Source organism: Enoplosus armatus, chromosome 12 (genome assembly GCF_043641665.1).
Source record: "Enoplosus armatus isolate fEnoArm2 chromosome 12, fEnoArm2.hap1, whole genome shotgun sequence".
Lineage (NCBI taxonomy): Eukaryota > Metazoa > Chordata > Actinopteri > Centrarchiformes > Enoplosidae > Enoplosus > Enoplosus armatus.
Window position 1 is genome coordinate 8,234,492 of NC_092191.1, and position 22,297 is coordinate 8,256,788.

At 40.2% G+C, this 22,297-nt stretch overlaps 1 protein-coding gene across 1 annotated transcript in view; it reads left to right on the forward strand.

The window, feature by feature from the left end:
* LOC139294576 (ryanodine receptor 2-like) overlaps positions 1-22,297 on the forward strand; it is a 61,496-nt gene that overhangs the window by 15,413 nt on the left and 23,786 nt on the right. Inside the window, exons 27-69 of the mRNA XM_070916493.1 lie at positions 559-733; positions 927-1,135; positions 1,328-1,514; positions 1,829-1,961; positions 2,455-2,569; positions 2,792-2,952; positions 3,214-3,373; positions 3,602-3,688; positions 3,933-4,159; positions 4,325-4,538; positions 4,648-5,259; positions 5,409-5,609; positions 5,833-5,944; positions 6,080-6,211; positions 6,476-6,752; positions 6,914-7,028; positions 7,303-7,435; positions 7,954-8,057; positions 8,644-8,779; positions 9,398-9,584; positions 10,520-10,628; positions 11,318-11,438; positions 11,774-11,943; positions 12,279-12,499; positions 12,979-13,069; positions 13,177-13,317; positions 14,629-14,792; positions 15,062-15,140; positions 15,375-15,464; positions 15,714-15,851; positions 15,983-16,060; positions 16,639-16,714; positions 16,854-16,977; positions 17,251-17,366; positions 17,775-17,839; positions 18,688-18,809; positions 19,057-19,106; positions 19,375-19,435; positions 19,919-20,166; positions 20,655-20,736; positions 21,029-21,159; positions 21,288-21,608; positions 21,720-21,957. Of these exons, the coding sequence (XP_070772594.1) occupies positions 559-733; positions 927-1,135; positions 1,328-1,514; positions 1,829-1,961; positions 2,455-2,569; positions 2,792-2,952; positions 3,214-3,373; positions 3,602-3,688; positions 3,933-4,159; positions 4,325-4,538; positions 4,648-5,259; positions 5,409-5,609; positions 5,833-5,944; positions 6,080-6,211; positions 6,476-6,752; positions 6,914-7,028; positions 7,303-7,435; positions 7,954-8,057; positions 8,644-8,779; positions 9,398-9,584; positions 10,520-10,628; positions 11,318-11,438; positions 11,774-11,943; positions 12,279-12,499; positions 12,979-13,069; positions 13,177-13,317; positions 14,629-14,792; positions 15,062-15,140; positions 15,375-15,464; positions 15,714-15,851; positions 15,983-16,060; positions 16,639-16,714; positions 16,854-16,977; positions 17,251-17,366; positions 17,775-17,839; positions 18,688-18,809; positions 19,057-19,106; positions 19,375-19,435; positions 19,919-20,166; positions 20,655-20,736; positions 21,029-21,159; positions 21,288-21,608; positions 21,720-21,957 (6,713 nt within the window). The remainder of the gene's footprint in view (positions 1-558; positions 734-926; positions 1,136-1,327; positions 1,515-1,828; positions 1,962-2,454; positions 2,570-2,791; positions 2,953-3,213; positions 3,374-3,601; positions 3,689-3,932; positions 4,160-4,324; positions 4,539-4,647; positions 5,260-5,408; positions 5,610-5,832; positions 5,945-6,079; positions 6,212-6,475; positions 6,753-6,913; positions 7,029-7,302; positions 7,436-7,953; positions 8,058-8,643; positions 8,780-9,397; positions 9,585-10,519; positions 10,629-11,317; positions 11,439-11,773; positions 11,944-12,278; positions 12,500-12,978; positions 13,070-13,176; positions 13,318-14,628; positions 14,793-15,061; positions 15,141-15,374; positions 15,465-15,713; positions 15,852-15,982; positions 16,061-16,638; positions 16,715-16,853; positions 16,978-17,250; positions 17,367-17,774; positions 17,840-18,687; positions 18,810-19,056; positions 19,107-19,374; positions 19,436-19,918; positions 20,167-20,654; positions 20,737-21,028; positions 21,160-21,287; positions 21,609-21,719; positions 21,958-22,297) is intronic.

The window sequence follows — 22,297 nt, forward strand, 5'->3', positions numbered from 1 at the left end:
AACTAGTGTGTTCTGGCTGTGTGATCATTAGTGATGCCAGAGGATAATTTGGAGAACAGACAGAACTGCAGCCCTATGCTCGTCTGTAAAATAAACATCTAATGAGAGGAATTAAAATTATGCATCAAAAAGTCCAACAGAACAGCTAACCTCAACACATAAGTTGGACGTCCAGGCAATATAGTCTTCAACCTCCTGGTGCTTGGTCAACAACACAGCTGTTCACAATTACAGAAAAGCTGTAATTAAGATGTGTAACCCTGATTAACCAATTGGTGCAATCAGACAGTGCCAGTTTCTGCTGGACTTTTTTCCACATTTAAAATCAGTACACAGAAAATGCATTGTTATTATTGCTACTATGTAACATGAGGGACATAGACATGAGCAAAGTGGAGCACAGCCACTGTAATCTGCTGAGCTGAGTCTGACGATCCTTTTGTAATCTTATCCCATCCTGTGCTGTGTTGGTTCTCTAACCTCTTTTCCTACTCCTATGTGAGGCTTTTACACTAGTCTCTTTTTATTTCTAACTCCTTGTCTTCCTTTTGCATTCAGGCTCAGTGGTACCATCAGGGCGTGGAGCCCCTGGGACGTCCGTGGCAGAGAGGCGATGTGGTGGGTTGCTTGGTGGACGTGGCTGAACGCACCATGATGGTCACGCTCAATGGAGAGGTGCTGTTTAATGACAGAGGATCAGAGCTGGCAGCCAAGGACTTTGATATCAGAGACGGTCTGGAAGAGTTTTTGACTTTGTACAGTGTATTGCATAGACTTGATACTATCTATTTAACTGAAAAATAATAAATCAAGACATTGGTTTTTAATGTGGCAGTACTATCCCTTTCTTGAGAAAGTCCAACCTAGATCCAATATATTTATCAGACTGAAATTCTTTTCATCTTGTTTCTCCACATATTTCCCAGGCCTGTTGCCTGTGGTTAGTGTTGGGTTGAACCAGGTGGGAAGGCTTAACCTGGGTCGACAAGTGGGCTCTCTGCAGTACTTCACAGTGTGTGGCCTGCAGGAGGGCTATGAACCATTTGCTGTAAACATGGCCAGAGACCCAGCCCTGTGGATGAGTTGGAAACAGCCTCAGTTTACCTCCATAATGCCAGATGATCACAACTTACAGGTTAGTTTACAAGTCTATAGGCTTTGTTTACCTAGTAGCTTGGTTAATGTGTCTTTTCAAGCTTGTAGTGTAATGTGGTATTGTGTGCAGTCTTTCAATACAGGTCTCTGTGGGACCCAGGCTTACTTACTTTACTAGAACTGGTTAATTGACAACACTGATCCTGAAAATCTTGTTCAAATCTTATTCAAGGTCACTAGAGTCAGTGGCTCAACGGATTCCTTATCCAGCCTGAGGGTCTCTCAGCGGTTGTTTGCACACCACGGTGGAGGCAGTGAGATGGGTTTTTACCGGCTCAGCATGTCCATCGAATGTGCTGCGATCCTCACTAAGCCTGCGGGGGGAGTACTTCCAGTGGCCTCCAACTCTCTCTCTCCAGGTTCAGACGATATTGCATCATGTCATATCATATATAGTATGTTCAAGTTAGCCACATAGAACTCAAGATAACTTTATAAGGAGCTCAGACAACAACTGTTATTACCTCTGATGCAGAAAGTTAAAATTATGGAGCTATTACAAGATGAAAATTGAGTGAAATAATTAGTGTGTGAGATCTGGATAGTCATTCTTCGCAGTTATCCAGATTATCCACTGTCCAGATTACTGATATTCTACTATTATGACCTTGATGAGTAGTTCTGCTTAAGCTCCCCAGGGCCCTGCTGTAGTTAATTCCCATTGTCCTTTTAGGAAGGAAAGAGCAGGAGGAGGTAGACTCTGACTTTGAAGTGCTGATGAAGTCAGCCCACAGCTTTGCTGGCTCAAGAGATGAGCTCAACCATAAGGATCATAGTCAAGACAAAACATCAAGATTGAAACAACGGTAGGTAGTAGAGAAACTAAAATTGGAATAAACGCCTCGTGGTGTCAAGTGTTTAGAATTGTGTTTTTAAGGCCTGTTGTTGCTTTGTTTTATTGTTTGTCTCTTTTTTAATGTTTGTATGGTCTTATCTCTTTTTTCTTTATTTTTAACAATTTTCTTATTGTGAAGCACTTTACTGAGCAATATGGAAGAGTAAACACAAAAGCATGAACATTTGGATCATAAGTGTTACTTTAGTTTGGATAATGTACCAGTTATTTAGAAACATTATGTATTGTATGTTTCTCAATTTTTGTCTGCCAGATGATTTAAAATATCAAAAGCATGGTTATGAATTACATTTTTCCAAATGAAATGACAGAAAACAGAAGAAAATTAAATTGTTAAAAGAAACAAAGATAGCAAACAGGCTCTCTGTTTCACCACTGTCAAAAATAATCTGCAAAAATGAATTGTGCTGTGCAAGAATTCATGTGTGTTTCTGTTGCGTAAGGTTCATGCTGAAGAGGACTAAACCAGGCCTACTCAGCAGCAACTCATCTGCACGGCTTCTAGAAGATGTCGTAGTCGACAAAGATAATTATGATCACCTTATCCAGAGCTCCAGAGTAAGGACTTCATTTTCTCATCATCTTATCTCATCATGACCAGATAACCACAGAACAGCTAATAAGAAAACCAAATATTTTGCACTGTTATTGTTACTTCTACATTTCTTAATAATGCCCATACATAACAACAGACAGACAAAATGTAATTACCCGCCACAATAAACAACTTGGAATGCAAAATGCAATTACCAATGACACCAACTGACCTCTCTGTTTCAGTATTATTACTCAGTGAGGGTTCTTCCTGGCCAGGAGCCGTTTAATGTGTGGGTAGGCTGGGTGACCTCTGACTTTCATCAACATGACATGAGTTTTGACACTGACAACGTCCACACTGTGACGGTTACCCTTGGAGATGACAGTGGCAAAGTCCAGGAAAGGTAAGTAAACACCAAGACAGCATTTAAATCCTTATAACAATATAACTAATTGCAGTTAGATATGATATTGATTATTGTCGTGATTATCCTTCTTACTCTATAATCACAGACCCTGTAATGAAATTCTGTTCACTATTTTACTGACGACCTTGTGTTATTATTACTGAACTTCAATGCTATATTAACTCTTGTGACTCCCCTTAAATTCACTGGTACTTCTTTTGAGTTCTCATTATCAGCTAACGGCCTATCCTTTTGCAGTGTGAAGCGGTGTAACTGTTACATGGTGTGTGCTGGAGAGGCAACAGGCCTGTCTCCGAGTCGGAGAAGTGCAGGGTTGGAAATTGGCTGTTTAATCGACACAGCCACTGGGCTGCTCACCTTTACCTCCAGTGGGGTGGAGATGGCCATCTTCTACCAAGTAGGTCACACAGGAATCTATTTCATTAGTTCATGCTAATCAGTATTTTCTCTTAAATGTAATACATTTATATTAATCTATGTATCCATGTAATATACATTAAACTTCTTATTGAGTTATGTATGTTATGCTTGGGAGAATAACTTATTAAAGTAATTATAGTGAATAATTTTAAACAGGGAGCATTGCATTATAAAACTGATGTAGTACTGTTTCACTGCTAATCAGGTGGAAGCCAGTACAAAGCTGTTTCCTGCTGTTTTTGTCAAGCCCACCACCAGCAATATGTTTCAGTTTGAAGTGGGACGCATTAAGGTAAAGGAACTCTTAATTATTAATCCTGTCAAAGACGTGAGAAGAACGTTGTGTTTTTTCAACCTTGTCTGGTCAGCATGATTTAAAGAAAAACATATTTAAGAAATTTGGATGAATTGTTGTTGACAGATTGGATCAGTAATTAATTGGATTGCATAGTTGAGAAGTTTCTGCTCTGTGAAGTACCCTTTTCAACCTGTTTTATTCTCACATTATCTCTGTATTTGTTTTCCTCTCGTTCCAGAATGTGATGCCACTGTCAGCAGGTTTGCTTCGCAGCCAAAGAAGGAATGCCACTCCTCTGTGTCCTCCAAGGTTACAGGTCCAGCATCTAAGCCCGGTTTCGTGGACCAGAGTACCAGACCGTGCTTTAAAGGTGATGGTGGATCGGCCAGATGAGTGCCATGGCTGGAGAGTCCAGTGCTCTGAGCCCCTGCAATTCATGACCCTCCAGATCCCTGATGAAAACAGGTTAAAGAGCTTTTGCATTGCTATGCATCCCACATGTCTCTTGTTCCACTGTGATCTGCAAGCACCAGGCAGCACACATTGTTTAGTGTATAACATCATCAAAAATGCAACACTTTATAGTTGCAGCACTGAAATTGTCTTTACTTTTTGATGACATGCGTCTAGGTGTGTTGACATTTTGGAGCTGTCGGAACTTGATGACCTTTTGACCTTTCACCACCAAACTCTCCTCCTCTATGGCTCATTATGCGCCCTTGGAAACACCAGAGTTTGCCATGCCCTTTGCAGCCATGTGGACCAATCCCAGGTCCTTCATGCCATTCAGAATCCCCACCTCCCTGGCCCACTCCGCTCTGCATTTTACCAGCTGCTTATTCAGGTGATTGCTTGTTCAAGTTCATGTTTTTTTTTAGATAATATTCATCGACAACAGGATGAGGAAACTTTGGTCTTCGGAGAGTAAATAAATTATGGTTCTTGTTCTTTAGGTTCACCTCAGCAGCCACACTGCAGCATGTCTCATGATGAATCATGAGTACATTGTGCCTATGACTGATCAGACCAGAGAAATCACCCTTTATCCCAGCCCTGCTATTGGTGTTAATGGAGGGAATGATATTCCCAGCACTAGACTTACCACATCCCTTAAACCACGGATGCATTTCTCATCCCCTTGTTTTGTCAGGAGTGATGGGGTGGAAGGAGATTGTGCAATTGAAATAGCCTGCACAGACAGCCCAGAAATCCCTCTGGAAATACTGAAGAACCTGACTGTGGAGATGCTGACTGCTGGAGTATGGGCTGTAGGTCAGGGTGTGAGGGATCCTGTAGGAGGCAGCATTGAGCTTCTGCTGGTTCCCCTAATTAGACTGTTCTACACTCTACTGGTTATGGGGGTTTTTGGGGATGAGGATCTAGGGAAAGTTCTGAGACTGATAGAGCCGGGAGTCTTCTCCATAGATGCCAAAACCCCTGAGGAGGAAGAGGAAGAAGAAGACAGTGATGATGAAAAAGAATGGAAAGGGGGAAACAAAAAAGAAGATAGTACCCCTAAACAAGGACTTCTTCAAATGAAGCTTCCAGAAGCTGTCAAACTTGAGGTGAACAAACCCACATATTTGTTTGACCTTTGTCGATCTTCTTCTCTTGGATGTGAGTTTGGATTATCTTCAGATGCTGTGTTGTTATATTCCTATAAGCAGTTTTAAAATGAATCATAAAGGAAGATTTAATACATTTCTTTCCCCAGCTTTGCCATCTGCTGTCCTACCTGTGTGATTGCCAGGTGCGCCACAGGGTAGAAGCTTTAGTTGCCTTCTCTGACAACTTTGTGGGTCAGCTGCAGGAGAACCAACGCTTTCGTTACAACCAAGTCATGCAAGCACTCAACATGTCCGCTGCTCTCACTGCCCGCAAGACCAAGGAGTTCCGATCACCCCCACAGGAGCAGGTTGAATAGGCAGAAATTAAATTATGCATGTTATCTAAAAAGATTAAGGTATAAAATAGTGAGTTGTGGTTTCTGCTATGTTCCAGTGTGCTGTAAAAGAAAAAAACATAACGTAAAGAAATGCTTGGTCATCATGGTTCACAATATAAGTGTGGCATTATTATTACATTATTAAGTGTGAGTATTGTCTATACTGTTGTTGTCACTTATGACCTGTCTTTAGATCAACATGCTGCTGAACTTCAGAGAGAATGAACAGCAGGAGAACTGTCCATGTCCAGTGGAAATCCAACAGCTCCTGCAAGACTTTCATCACCTCCTCAACACACACTGTGGTTAGAACACTGTTCATGTTTGACTGATTCATTATTTATCTTTATTGAGCCAGGGAACTGTGAAAAAGCTCTGAGAAGGCACTTAAGCCTGATTGCCACTGAGGAAATCTCATCCTATTGGCTGTTATTGTGCAGGCATTGAATTGGACGGTGATACAGAGGATGAAGAGGATGCTGAGATGTCTGTAAAAGATCGACTTCTCAGTCTGGTGGCAAGAGTCATTGGAAAGAAGAAGACACCCATAGAAGTGGAGGAGAGACTGCAGAGTGGCAGTAAGTGCACTTGGTACTTTTCGGATACTGTGCTCAACAACAAAAACGGTTCCATTTTATTACTTTCACATTTCATGGGACCATGAAACATTTTTTGGTTCAGGATCAAAACTATATAGAAACATAGCTGGATTGGGGTGTTTAAAATTGTAATATTAAAAAAAATGTTTGTTTGTTTGTTTGTTTTTTTAACTCAAAGGTAGGAGGGTTCCACTCTTCTACTTTCATCACTATTTTTACCAGCTTGTACTTTTTCAGAGTCTCTCAAAAAGCTGATCTCTGAGACGATGGTGCATTGGGCTCAAGAGACTGAGATGGAGGACCCAGAACTCGTTAGGGCTGTCTTCACATTGCTGCACTGCCAGTATCAGGGCCTTGGAGGCCAAATGGCTGGACCCCTCTGCAGAACCTATACGATTAGCCAGGTTTCGGTAGAGGACACCATGGCTCTCCTGTCCTCCCTGAGCCAAATCCGCTCCCTCCTCAGTGTCTGCATGGGGAAAGAAGAGGAGAGGCTGATGATCAGAAGACTAGGGTAGGGGGAGATTTGAAATGCGATACGGGTTTGCTCCTTTTGACACCTCTTGATTATTGTGATCTTGTGTAATTATTTGCATTGATTAATTTCTAACACATATGTATCATAATATCCTCTGTGGTGTGGTATTCTCAGAATTTGCTTTGTTTTATGCACAGAGACATAATGAATAATAAAGTTTTCTACCAGCACCCCAACCTAATGAGGGCATTGGGGATGCATGAGACCGTGATGGAGGTGATGGTCAATGTTCTAGGAGACGGGGAATCAAAGGTAAGAGAGCAATTAAAATTTATAGTGATAATATAGATAAAATGTGTGTAATCGGAGAACCAGGTCTTTCATTAGTTTGTTACTTGAACAGTATGGTTATTCCTAAGGTCATATTCTAAATGTAAAGGTTAAAAAAAGGTGTCAAAGGTGTGTTCTAGCTGACATGCATAATTAATAGGGCAATACTCCCTGCAGTACAGTCCGTTTATTTTGTACCATCTACCGCCTCACATTTGCTTTCCTTTATACCCGTGCATTAATTTTCTTTTGTTAGGAGATTACCTTTCCCAAGATGGTGGCCAGCTGCTGTCGATTCCTGTGTTATTTTTGCCGCATCAGTCGTCACAATCAGGGAGCCCTGTTTGACCATCTCAGCTACCTACTGGAAAACAGCAGTGTTGGACTAGGTACACTTATTCTCTCACTTTCTATGCCTATGCAAATGTGTTGTGCAAAGTAACAAAAACTCCTATAGAATGTAGTGTAATGCATTAAAATACAATAACCCTCGATTTGTCAAGCCTATAACCTTTTGAGAGAGGTGTTTATTCAACTCTGGCAGTTTTTAGGCCATAGCTTGTACTGCTGTTGCAAGGATGGCATTACATTTTAAACATGTAACACTGAAAGTTTCACTAAGGTAGTTTAGTAAGTAAAAACTGCAGGGCTGTTGTATTGACCTACACACATATATGTTATTGCGTTTGACCCTTTTACTCTTTCCTAGGACATTATCTTGCACATAAGAAAATGGAGAAAATAGTTCTTGTTTGACTTGCTCTTTGTATAGAATCACAATGTAGGGCCGTAATAACCTTGTGAAGGTGTTAGGATCTTGTCCCCATGATAAGAAATCCCAATGTCCAGACATTATATATAGTATATAGAGTTAGTGTTCAGATTGCTTTATGCCTTCGTCCCTTAGCATCACCGTCCATGCGTGGGGCCACTCCTCTGGATGTGGCAGCAGCCTCTGTTATGGATAATAATGAACTGGCCTTAGCGTTGAGGGAACCTGACCTAGAGAAGGTGAGTTCATATTCTGTGCCTTCCTCTACTGTACTGCTGTTAATAGTCTCCATTATGTCACATAAACATAGCTAAGTGCTCTGCTCTGTAATGAACATGCTCTGCCATTCCATATTGTTTTGCAGTGTCACTCTGGTTTCACTCATCTGTTATTTATCTTCTGGTATTGAGGTGGTACTGTCACTCTCTATGAAACATTAGTTTTCTTTGTATATGATACTCTCCCTGTTTACTTCCCACAACCTTCCTCCTTTGCAGCCTGCAAATGCACATATGCTATACATTCAAATAATTGACTAAAAGTCTTGAAGAAAGCAGCACTTAGCTGTAGTGTCTGATGTCAACAATTGAGCAACACACTCCATAATAAGTGTCACCACTTCCATGGCTACAACTAGTTACCTGAAATCAAATAAGGGCAAAACCGAAATCGTATTTATTTATTCAGTTTCTAAGAAAGGCACAATGTTACGACAACAGAGATTCAACTTGAGGAAAAAATACTTTTCTCTTTGATGTACCTCATTATTTGTACAGTAGCTGCAATAACCCAGCATCTGTAAATCTAATCTAATCTACTATCCAGGTGGTTCAGTACCTTGCTGGCTGTGGTCTCCAGAGCTGTCCGATGCTAGTGGCTAAAGGCTATCCTGATATTGGATGGAACCCTGTTGAGGGGGAGCGTTACCTGGATTTTCTACGTTTTGCTGTCTTCTGTAATGGTAACCTGTTTGCCAGTTGTTTGCACACACTGACATTTGAAAACTCTGCTTAGCATTTCTGTTGAAATTTGTGCTATTCTGATGTTTCCAGTCAGTTTGCTGTATGTTATTCAAAATGTACATAATCATATAAGCTTTACTGTCCCATTACAGAAATTTGGTTGACTTGATTATTTTATTAAGTTCTAGAACAGTAAGAGCAAAAACTTAAAATGGCACAAGAGGCTGCATCATTTCATGCTCCCAATTAAGTAAGCTATTTGCAATAGAGGTAATTAACTCTGGTTCTTCTACTATTGATTTTTCTTACTCTGAAGCGGTGCCCAGAAGTCGTTAGTTCAAATTGTCCTTGAGGGTGTTGACAGTTCAACCAAATGGCATTCGCTTTCCATGCCCCGTGCCTCTCAGTGGCTTCAGCTGCCTCTTTTCTAAACAGTCTATGAGCTATACATGCAGTATGTTAACCTGGGTATCATTATTCTATTGATCTTCTTGGTTTGATTTCAGTTTATTCATTCCCTGTCCTATTAGTTCAATGAGAATCTCTGAGAGAAATAGGCCCTCCCACACACAATTCACAATTTCATGCAGTCCACCGATGGTGTGTCTTGATCACAGGTGAGAGTGTAGAGGAGAACGCTTACGTGGTGTTGAGGTTGCTGATTCGTCGACCTGAGTGTTTTGGGCCTGCCCTGCGAGGTGATGGGGGAAATGGTCTCCTAGCAGCCATGGAGGAAGCCATTAAGATCTCAGAGGACCCTTCTATGGACGGACCTTGTACCACCCGCCAGTCCAACAGAACACTGTCAGTATTAGTTGTTGAGTACTGCAGTTTGTTTGTGTGTGCATATATGTACAGACACATAATTTAGTATTTTAAATCAGGTATCACCAATTTGATAATGCTGCGAACCAATTTACTTTGATACTGTTTTGATTTTAACAATGTATTTAATATTGTACACACATGCAAAGGCCTATGTATGAAAGCTTTCTAATGGATACGATACTGGTTTTCTGTATTGCAAACAATTCAATAGTTTTAGTGAATCTATTTTTTTTTTTTTTTGTATTGTAAATAAGAGAAATACTCATCAGTTTCTATACTTTCTCATTGGCAATGGGTAATCAAAGTTCAAAATTATTAAACTTAACCAGCGTCAAGAAATTTTGTATGTGGAGAAGGACTTAACTGACTGAAAGAAATGTATATTCAGTTTATTTAATGTAATTTATTTATTAACTTATTTTGGAAATGTTTGTTGTAAATACAGACAATGGAAAGTCACCTAAATGGAGTGAAACACTGTATTGGTCTGTTCAGCACTGTTTTCTTATGCCTTATCGTCTCAGTCTCAGGAATAATTTTCTCTCAGGCTTTTTGGAGCATTTCTTGGCTGGGACACAGCATCTGTGTTCCGCCAACCTGCCCTTGGTAAATAGAGGGAAAATAACCTAAATACAAAATTGCAACAGTTTAATGACTGATTATTTTTAAGATGCGTCATTCAGGAGTTGGAGCTGACCGCTGCTCTGTCTGCAACTGTTGTATGTCTATGACTGTCAGAATTGTAAATAAATCGTAATGTAATTAGAAATTAGGAGGAAAGATCTTATCTTGCCTGGCTAACGGGCTGCTTTATTTAATGATAATCAATCATTTGATTCTGTTAAAAATCCTTAATGATTTATTTTAGTCCGTGACATGCCTTTGACTGTTATGATTGTTTCCTGTAACAGAGATGTTGTCCAGGACATTGATGATGACCTCATTCACATGGGGCACGCCATCATGACCTTCTATTCAGCCCTTATTGACTTGCTGGGCCGCTGTGCTCCAGAGATGCATGTGAGTGTTTTCTCAGCCTTCAGCAGCCCTTCTGCATCAATATCCACTGATGTATGAAACAATAAAGCCTTTTTAAGGAATGAGTCAGAATGAGCTAAAAGATAAGTCAGTTTATTGCTTTTGAACTGAAACATTTACCTGTGGCCGGGTGTTTGTTTCAATACCAATGATATTGAGACTTCTCAAGTTGTACTGTATTAAAATATATATATATATATATATATATATATATATATATATATATATATATATATATATATATATATATATATATAAAACCTCAGACTAGGCAAGCTTGTGTACCTGACTGTCAGCATAACCCCCTGCTAAAAATTGCCTTTTGAAATGTTGCATTTATTTTTGCCTATTACAGTGACATTGAAGTGCAAAGGAAAAACAAGACAAGGCAATTTTTCCTATGGCGCAACACAAAGGCAGTTCAAAATGTTTTACAGAAGTCCCCATAAATCCATTAAAAAGATAATAAAAAAGCAAATAGAATTATAAAAATTAAAATACATTTTTCAAATTAACAGAACTAAAACACTTAACACAGTAAGTAACACAGTAACAGTTAATACACAATGTTTTAAGAAAACAAATCAACAATATCAAATATGTACTGCACTGTTGGCTGCAACTCTAAATGATTGACTAATAACAATGTTTTGTTCTGAATTGTTGTCCAGTTGATTCAACGAGGCAAAGGAGATGCTATCCGCATCAGGGCCATTCTGAGGTCGCTCATCCCCATTCAGGACCTTGAAGGAGTCATCAGCATCTCCTTTCAAATACCTTCAGTGTCTAAAGGTCAGATGAGCCGACCAGCCAATCTTACATCACTACAGTGAATTCAACTTGTATTAAGCCATTGCACAGAAACCTGGCTTACCTGCTATGGCTGCCTCTTAAATCATAATTTTCTTTCTTTCTTTTTTCCCCTACTCATTAGACATAATAGCCACACTCCAAGATTTTCGTAGATAGATTGTCCCTTTGACTGTCCTGTCATGTCACCATTCTGTACGCGATGGTGACAATGGTTGAGTCTGGACGAGGGATCGGCACACATGGCATAGATAAATGTACAATACACATTATGCCGATATGACCTTTGGTCTAATCTTTATTTTTAATTTGTCTAGATGGTCTGGTGGTTGAGCCTGACCTATCCACTGTATTCTGCCCGGACCACAAGGCAGCTATGGTTCTGTTCTTGGACCGGGTTTATGGCATCGAGAATCAGAGTTTTCTTCTCCACCTACTAGAAGTTGGCTTTCTGCCTGACCTTCAGGCAGCCGTCTCTCTTGACACTGTGAGTATGAGAATTTTGTTGCCTTGTTCACCTGCTTGAGAGATCCAGTGTAACATTGTAGGAGTGACCTCTGACTTCATATTAATACAAGCTTCATCCCAACACCAATGTCTATCCCTCCTAATGAAAGTAGATGTTTCAATTTTAACATGTGCTTGTAATAGATTATTATAGTAGATTAATTAAATTTTCTCTATATATATTTTTTTATCTCTATGTTCAATTAGAGAAACAATGGTCCCCATTTCCTCTTGCTGCCTCCTCACTCCGTCGTGTCTGTTTAGTTCCACTTAGTTAATTTACTGTGCAAGTGTAACCTCTCTTTTTCATTACAGGCTGGCTTAGGATCCACTGATACGGCTCTGGCTCTCAACAGATACTTGTGTACATCTGTGCTTCCCCTGCTCAACAAATGTTCAGCTCTCTTCTGTGCTTTAGAGGACCATGCTTTGCTGGTGGATTCTCTCATCCAGACAATCTACAGCCTCTCCAGGGCTCTTAGCTTGACCAAGGCTCAGAGAGACACTATTGAAGATTGTTTGATGGCTATGTGCAGGTAGGGTTTTTAGTTGGTATGATGAAACAACCCAAAGAGTGAGGCTTCTGTCTCTACTTGCAAAGAGTTGTTGCTATTGCTGTCTGCAAGATAGGGTATTGCTTTTGAGATCATATATGTTGTGGTACAATGTTATTTTCGGTAGCTTTATCTTCTGTGGTCTTCATCTTCTTTTTGCTGTGTGACAACATATCACAGCAAGAAACTATTGTTAACTAATGCAGACACATCAGTGCAATCTTATTCGCACTCATTATATTTAATGAATCACAATAAAGCCTGTTTTTGCCCAAATCAGATATAATTTACTAAATTCAATCAAAATGTTGAATTAATTAACATCTCGCTCATGGCATCCTCTCAATTATATGTGTCATTCCTCTGAGACATAATCAGTCATTCATTGTGTGTGTATGTGTGTTGGTAGATGTGTGTGTAGCTGCTCATGCGACTAGTTCTGCACTCATTTGTGTCCTCAGTAAACTCCAACCATCTATGATGCAGCCTCTTCTTCGATGTCTCGTCTTCGATGTTCCCCATCTCAGTGACTACAGCAAGATGCCATTAAAGGTGGATACACAAATGGCAGTTTACTAAAGTATATGTGAAATATATTAGTACACCAAGTTAGAATGATTGATTTTATTGACTTTGGTCTCTATACTTTCATCTACCAGCTCTTGACCAGTCACTACGAGCAGAAGTGGAAGTACTACTCACTAGCTGGGGGGCAGGGTGACCAGGGTTTGGCCTCTGAAGAGGAGCTCCACCTGTCTAGAAAGTTGTTCTGGGGTGTGTTTAAGGCCTTGGCAAAAAAGGTAAACCATATTGAATACCCGTATCAATCTCAAGATCATATTGAAATCATTTAAAATTGGAATAATATTTTCCAGGAGCACCAAAAAAACTGCAATAAAATGATAAATGTTAAATTTTTGACACTTTAATCCTACCATTGATTTATCCCCTCTTTTCTTTTTCCATCCTCCTAAAAGTCTATTTCAGGAGAAACGGCAAAATACCTATTTGATTTTCTCCTTTGCTGTACTTCTAAAAGAACCTGAGTGGAGGAAGACATGACACACTTAACAAGAGTTAATTTTTCATATTCTGGCATGAAACCTCCCACTCATAAACAGAGTTGTTGGAAAAGTGAGAGACATAATCAATTACTGAATCTTCTTTCAGTTCACTGTAAGCATGCACCAGCATATTTCTGATTTACACTTACCTGACTGATTCAGATCATAAAAACATCAAAGAACTGGGTTCACAAGGTTATTCCAGTCCCACTTGTGTTTCACATCAAACAGTCTCAAAAACCGAGCCCACAGTCAGCGTTGTACAGAATTGTGTAACTTTTTTAGAGAAAATTATACTGTATATCTTACTGTATGTGTACTGTACTGGCACACTGTATTTCAGTTGTCCTATTTATTGTCCAGTGCCCATTGTAGATTGGTTAAAACTGAAAAATATCTTAAGCTATGTAAACTGAATTTCATAGCAGTTGAACTTGTGGGACACAATATACAGTATGTTATATCCGTTTGTTACCTATTATATCGTACACTGTATTTACATCCACTTACAGTAATTAAGCGGGTTAGTGTTGGTTTTCTGCTGTAACCGGATTTCTTAAACATCGTGTAAACAAGAAACTCTTTTATTCGGGTAAGGGATTCACAACTGGATTTCAGTCGGAGAAGTGGGATTTCTTGACCACTTAACAAGGTTTCTAACAGTGTTTTTACGTGGCGGCAGGTGTGCATGAGATAGACTTTATTCAGGGGAAGTATTACTGCAACCGGGGTACATTCTTGTATGCACTTTCTTTCCTTGATTTGTCCATAAAAAAATAGTTTAATGTGTGCATATAAACATAATTACAGCATGTTTGAAAATTCAAAAAGTTGATTCTGTCCAAATTGTACCAACCATGTCTGTCTTATAAAGTGTGGAGGATGGTGACTACAACATGTTTCACAGATATTAGAACAGGAATGAGGAGGAAACCGATCAAACGATTTTTGACATCAATAATTTCAAACTTTCTCTAGATTTAATCCCAGTATTATTTGTCCCCTGTCCATGTTTTCGATACTCCCCTTTCTTCTCCATCTCTACAGCCCTATGAACCTCAATTACTTAGGCTGTGTGTCCAATGCCTGGCTGCAGTGGCCAAGGCCCTGCCTCCTGACCACATGGACTCGAGCTGCGTGTCCCATACGCAGAGAAAAGCCTCCATGGATACAGAAGGACACTTTGACCCCCAGCCTGTGGATACCTCCAAGTAAGATACTGACCAGGGATATTTATTCATTATGGACAAAAAAATAGCACATATTGTTTCTTGAAGATGACCTGTTCTGCCCCAGGAGAAGTGTAAGCTGTAATTTGGTGGACAGAATTTACGTTTGGACAAAGTGTCATATTTAAGGACACTTTAAGGATTTATTTTCATGCTCTTGATAAATCTTTACCATTAGTAATGCACAGTTGTTTCCAAATAGATTACTGTGCAAATTATGCTAATGATGTATTATTTATTTCCTGCATTAGCGTGTCAGTGCCAGAGAGACTGGAGTTTGTAGTGAACAAGTATGCTCTGCATACTCACGAGAAGTGGTCACTGGACAAGGTAATATCACTATAATTATTCCTCAAATCTGAACGGCCTGTTAAAGTTGAAAAAGTAGAGTTGATGTATGACATCCTGCCAGGACTGAACCACTGAAGAATTCATTCCTAAGATAATTTTCTGCTTTACGGTGTAAAAACATCTGTCTGTGTTGTGTGGTTTAGCTATTATGTTAACATCTGCATATTTTTTTAATGTGTGATTTTTACTCAATCTGTGTGTTATTGCTGCCAGTTTGCCAATGGCTGGGTTCATGGGGAGCAGCTATGTGAGAACACCAAGGTTCACCCTCTCCTCAAGCCATACAGGGCTCTGGCTGAGAAGGTAGACTTGAGAAGTCAGTTTTTTATGGTGTGTGTGTGTGTGAATGTAAATCCCAGAGGTACTTGCATACCAAATGTGGTGTATGTAGTATAAAAGATTAAAATGCCTTGGTCCATGGTGTATGGAGTGGACAACACACTTCTTTCCAAGTTTTTGAAATATCAAAATAGTTCGAGCAAGTTTTGCTCTTCTGCTGTCCTCTGATGACCAGCTGAGTTCAGGGTTTATCTTTATTTCTGAGTTTTCCAGGAGAAGGAGGCATACCGCTGGGCCATTAAAGAGACAATAAGGAGTATGCTGGCCTTTGGATGGACCATAGAGAGGACCAAAGAAGGAGACGCATTTGGCATGCATACCTGCACACGCAGAGTCTCTCAGTCTGGACAGGTATATGTACTCCAAAGGCCACATTCACATAGCCTCTGGGCACCGAACTGTCTGTTGTAGTAAAAGTTATTTCATTCACAACTACACTTCACTCCTACTGGATAGTACATGTTTTCTGCTGTCTGTCCTAGCTGTCCTTTGAAGGAGCATCAACCTTCAGCCCAAAACCTATGGACATGAGCAGCATCACATTAACCTGGGACCAGTGTGTAAGTGATTCAGTTTTTTTTGCTTTATACACTGTTAAAGTAGGTACAACTTTGATTCTACTTTAATCCTGGCATACACTGTGCAGAGACGGTAACACTGGCCTGTTACCAATGTTGTTGTGTGTATATATAGCAAAGATGTTGCACATCTGAATAATCCAAATGATATATTTTCTTGCATGTAAACAGGATTATTATTTAGAGTAGTCAGATCATGCAATCATGTAAGTGGTTTAAATGAATGCAGTTGCAGTCTAACTGCCCAGACATAATTATATTCTAAAATGACAACAACACAAATAAATAAATCATCTGCCACTGGAAACAAATTTGGTACAAGACACATTTCCTTGATGCATTTCCTTGACAAAGTAGTTTCCTTGTTGGAGAAGTGGGCTTGGATCCTCCTCCTGGTCCATTTGGATGTCGTCTGCTGCTTTTAGGGACCAAAGGAGCTGGACCAAGGAGCTGATGTGTTTGGCCATTATTTAAACTTGCCATGCATTTGCATCCCTATAGTGAAAAACTTTGTAAAAACAGAGAGTTGAAAATAGATTTAACTCTTTTCTTTTCTTTAGGCTATGGCAGAACAGTTGGCTGAAAACTACCACAATGCCTGGGCTAAGAGGAAGAAATTAGAACTTGAGAGTAAAGGTACCATACCATGGTGTCAACAGCTATTCAAAATTCTTCAAGTCCTCTCCTCTCCTCTCCTCTCCACTCCTGTCCTGTCCTCTCGGGGGGCGCAGAACAGCTAAGAAATTGCAATGTATTTGACCCACCCTTTTTTCAGGAGGGGGTGGCCATTCAGTGCTTGTACCCTACGATACCTTGACTGCCAAGGAGAAGACCAAATTCAAAGAAAGAGCCCAGGATGTTCTCAAGTTCCTTCAGCTCAATGGCTACACTGTGTGGAGGTGAGTACAGAATGAGCTCATTTTCATGACAGTGATATTGCTCTCATTGTTTGGCAGGCATCACAGCAGCAACTTCCAGCACAGGTCACAACCAGAAATACAGCACAACCAGTGAATAAGATAATTGCATTGCCTCTTTATCTTCCCACTGCACAACGCTTTTATCTGTAAATAAAATACATAGTCAAGATTATACAGTATTTAAGGCAAGAGCTCACTGTATTTAAAGCAGTAGTGTTTTATTAGCCCTATTTGATTTCACTCCCTCTACAGGGATCGGAAGACAGCGGAGATGGACTTTCCAGCCATAGTTAACTGCTTTGGCTACACTCTCCTTCAGCGGCTGCTGTCTCACACTGAGGAGGCCCAAGAGCACATGTTGGAGCTAGGTAACATTATACTGTTCATAAATGTAAAGACCAAAAAGAAAATCATGGATATAAGATAAAACACATAAAAGAACTTTCGTATTATACATCCCAAAGGTATGAGTAAACTTTGTACCTGATACTGTAAGATTCGATCACTGGGCCTTGAATCTTCATTGTATGAATAATGAGCAATAGTCTCTCGAGGCTACATTCAGCAAGTCTGCCTCAGGCTAATTTTGATTTGAACCATCACAAAATTGTTCAGACTAACCCTGGGTATGTGAACCTGTCATTCTCAAGTGAAAATTATGTAGAAACACTTATTATTTATATTTTTCGTTTTTTGGAGTTGAATCATGGCAGTTTTAGGCTTTGATTGCATATTATTCAGTATTTAATTGTGGATTTTTTCAGAGGTGATGCAAGCCAGAGGACAGATGTCTAAAGGAGAGAGATCTTCACACCAGCAACCAATACATTTTTTCCCCAAGGTTTGTATCAGCTCAATGCATATCTGAACACAAATCTACGGGCTGACATAGAATCTCTAACATTGATTTGGCCCCCGTCCAATTTAATTTTTCCAGTGCCATTTTCTGTCCTTTCCTTTTGCCTTTTTTCTCATTTCATTTAGGCCATCTAATTAATTTGTTAGATGGTTGCCATGGGCAACCCCTCTAAGTAAAGCCCTTTGTGGCTGTGTAATTTTTTTTAACCATTTTGGAAATCCATGTAGGCGTGTTGATTGCCATCGGGACATCGATTAAAGCTTCCCACACAGTTCTGCCTCTAAGGAGACAGCGAATGAAAAGGGTTTATTTTTTACTGATGGGACCCCCTGAGTCAAACCCAGTCAGCCAAGACCATGAACAGTCATGCCTCAGACCTCCCACTCAATCACACACTCACACAACTATGCATGTCTCTGTCCATCTGTCTGTATGTAAATTACCAGTGTGTAATAGAGTGCAAAATATTTAACCTTTTTCCCCTATAGGTCGTTGTTGTGTCCATCATTATAAACTCATGTTAAACAGGCAGGCACTGCTCAGACCCCTCAAAAATTGTAGTCATGATCATAAGACATTTGAATCGGGTGAAGTACAGGAAAATATTTTTAACTAACAAGTGATAAACAAGATTTCTAAAGTTATCTATTTGATGTAACGTTGAGCCATAAAAATGTGTCTTAGCTGTAGCTTCAATGAAGCTGTGGGGCAAGCAGGCACAGCATGTATATGACGTTGTCAAACAGCATGAACTTAAAGCTAGTCAGAGAAAACTTGGGTAATACATGTTGATTTATGAAGTAACCACTGCCTATTATTCCATTCAATAGGTTATCCTTCCTCTTTTGGAACAATATGTGAGCAGCCACCGTCTGTATTTCCTGTCCACTTCTCTCTGCTCAAGTGGTAACAGAAGCCATGCCTCTGAAAAAGAAAAGGAGATGATTGCAAGGTATGTGTCACACCCAGCAAAATATACAGTGTGCTGATTACACTAGCAGTATTTTAAAATGTTCTTATGCTCTTGCACATTCCTCATGCATTTTTTACATAATAATTGAACAGTTTTATTTTATTTAAGGTTTTTTAACAGAAAAAGCCTCATTCTTCTCTGCTGCCATTCTTTTGATTTCATGCCCCGTAATTTCTTTTTCCACTCCTCTCTCATTACTTCACTTGTCTTTTCTCCTCACATCCAGCCTCTTTTGTAAGCTTGCAGCTCTGGCAAGACACAGGATCTCACTCTTTGGTAAGGATGGTGTGGAAATACAGCTTATTCAGACATGAATTTGTTCCATTTGTTAGTTGCTCCCTTGGTTTGCTCTTTGGTTGTCCTCGATTGTGTCTGTTTAGTGCTCAACCTTTGTCTCTGCTTTCTCAAAGATGTAATTGTCTGAGATTCTTCTAATTCTAATTGTGTGTCTATGCATGTTCTGTAGTTGCATATCTTTTTATCTTTTGCATGTGCACTGACATTTTGGATTAATATGTGTGTGTGTGTGTGTGTGTTTCCCCAGGAAACGAAGCCTCATCAGTCGCAAGCTGCCTCCGTGTTTTGGCTCAGGCTCTGGATGCCAGGTAGCTAGATGGCACTACTGTCACACTCTGCCTAAATCGATCTCCCCGCTCTGCCTGCGGTCACATCAGTGTCATACCACCATGTCTGAGGATGAGATGACTGGTGTAATTGAGCCACTGATACACTGATGCTATCTAATTGTGGTTGATATCACTTTAACTCCCTAAGGACAATACCTCTGAAGCATGACGCTAGAAGTAGAATCTTAGCTCTGCAGAGATTGATGTCATTTGGACTTGTCTGGTGGATAGATTAGCAGCTGATTTAGTCCACTTAACCGGTTTTATTATAGCTTGCCAAAAGAGACACTGCGTGACACCTTTAACATTTAAATGTTTCTTTTCTTTAACATTGTTCCTTTTGCATTATCTATTTTTGTAGAATACAAATCAATTATTTTCTTTTTTTCAACTATACATACAGTGTATCTACATCATTGCTTGTCACAAAATCATTTACATTTTCTCACCCTTTTGCCCAAGGACATTGATGAAGTCAGCCCCAGAGTCTATCCAGGCATCTCTGCATTCATTCTTTGAGGCAGCTGCAGCTGATCTGGAGATGACTGTTGAAAACCTCTCTGTGACCTTGGTTTGCTTGCCTCAGAGTAGGAGTCAACAGGCAAGGGGAGTGGCCAAAGTTCTCAGCAACACAACCGCCATTCTTCTCCCCACCCTCACTTCCCTCTTCCAGCATCTTGGCATTCAAAACTATGGAGTGGACCTCCTCGGTAAGGGCTACCTTGATTTAACCACTGTGGAAGAATGTCTGAAATAATTATATGATGCGTTTTACACCCTAAAATACAGTAACATACCTTCCTATATCATCTCACAATAGTAAAATGAAAACCACCACCACATGTTTTCAGTAGTTTCATATGTGTCCCTCCGTATGTTATGGAGCTTGATGAACAGCTGGTTTCCACACCCCTGAAATCACTCAGGGACACCCTCCCCTCAACTTCCTACCTTCCACATCTTTGAAATCAGCTCTCATTAAGTGTCTCTGTCATAGCCACAGGGCAGCAGGAGCATATTGTCTCCCTCCCTAATATCCTGACCTTACAGGAATCATTCATTACCTGAAAAAGCAGCCATCTTGCTAGTCCATCTCTCTGTGATTGTATGCTATCAGCTTTCCTACTCAGTGTCGTTGGCTGTCTCTGAAAGAAACCTTACAAGGATCTCAGCTTTAAGCATCAACTTGTCTTTCCAGTGGGGAGTATCCAGGCGTACTGTTACAGGATCCTTAACAGCCTCTACTCTCTTGGCACCAGTAGCAGCATCTACATGGAAGGGTACTGCCTGTATTGCTATGCGATTTTAGAGTGCTAATGACAATAATGTTTTTTTCAGTCATGTTTTTACTTTAATGTCTGTAGTTTTCATTTTTTCACATAAGCTTTTGGTTAGAAAATTGTACTTCTTGCTTAACAGTTTTTGTGAATACTGTACATATAATAGTTGATCATAGAAATCAAAGAAATTGTGAAACTCATGAATTGTCCGCATGCATTGATTGGGCTACTAACCCAAAGAGTTAAATAAGATTGGTACATTAGGCAGTCCTAACACAGCATTTCCATACAGACAGAGGCCAGCAGCAGGCGCTTGTCTGGCATCTCTGACTGGGACTTTTCCTGTATGCTTCTTGGAGCCAGCCCTAAACCTAAACAACCCTTACTCTATCTATAACACCATGAGTGCCACTGAGAGAGAAGGTAATAAATAAACACACTGATATTTATCAGTTTTGTCCGTTTGATGTTGGGCCTCTTGAATAGCTCTCACCCCTACAACTTAACCCTTCTGTTTTCTCAGCCTTATTTTCAATATCTGTTTCTTTTAGACCTGGGGCTGCCTGATCAGGTGGAAGACACGCTTCCCCTCCTGCCCTCTCTGGAACAGGCTCTGGGGGAAGTGGAAGAGTTGGCAGGCGCTGGTGCTGGAGCTCGCCAGGCCCACTACATCCATGTCACTGAGGTCGTTTTGCCCATGCTGTGCAGCTACATGTCCCTTTGGTGGTGCTGGGGCCCTGAGGGCCAGCCAGACAGCCCAATCTGCACCTCTGTCATTCCTCAGCATGCTAGTGACCTACTTGGCCACATCCTCCGTATCATCCACAACCATGTGGGCGCTAGCCATGGTGACTGGATGAAACAGCTGGCAGGTATTATGGTCGTGTCCAATACTGTGATTGTTGTGTGGATTTCTTTATTCCACATCAGTTTTGCCTTTCATTCCCCTTTTTTCCACTATTAACAGTTTTCATATATTTAAGTTTTTTCTCAGCCAATTATATGCAAAGCCCGCACTGAGCTGTTAAAGAGCCACTTTCTGCAACTGATGGAGAAGTTGAGGAAGAGGGCCGAATGCGTGCTGCTAGAGGAGGAGCAGATGAAAGCAGAAGGGTGTGATACCTCCGAAGCAGAACTGCAGATACAGGAGAAGTTCACTATGCTGGTGCGAGACCTCTACGCCTTCTATCCCCTCCTCATCCCATTTGTGGATTGTAATCGGTAAGGCGTGCTGCCAAGAAGCTTAAATGTGGAGAAGCAAGCTTATTTTCTGACGCCAAAATCTCCTAGAGTAATTTTAAATATTTCTATTTATAGACTCAACAGAAAGTGAAACTTATTTTACTATATTTTAAATTGACATTACCGCACCAGTAAATATCATCTGGTCTCTAAAGTTCTTTTTGAACGCCAACTTTTTTAGTTTTAGCTGTTTGTTGAAATGGTAAAACATTGAGAAAAATCATTGAGTTAAATAACTATTGGTAAGTTATACAGTGAAAAATACAGAAAAAAAAAGGAATTTTACATAGATACAAAACAAGTGAGATGCATGACATTG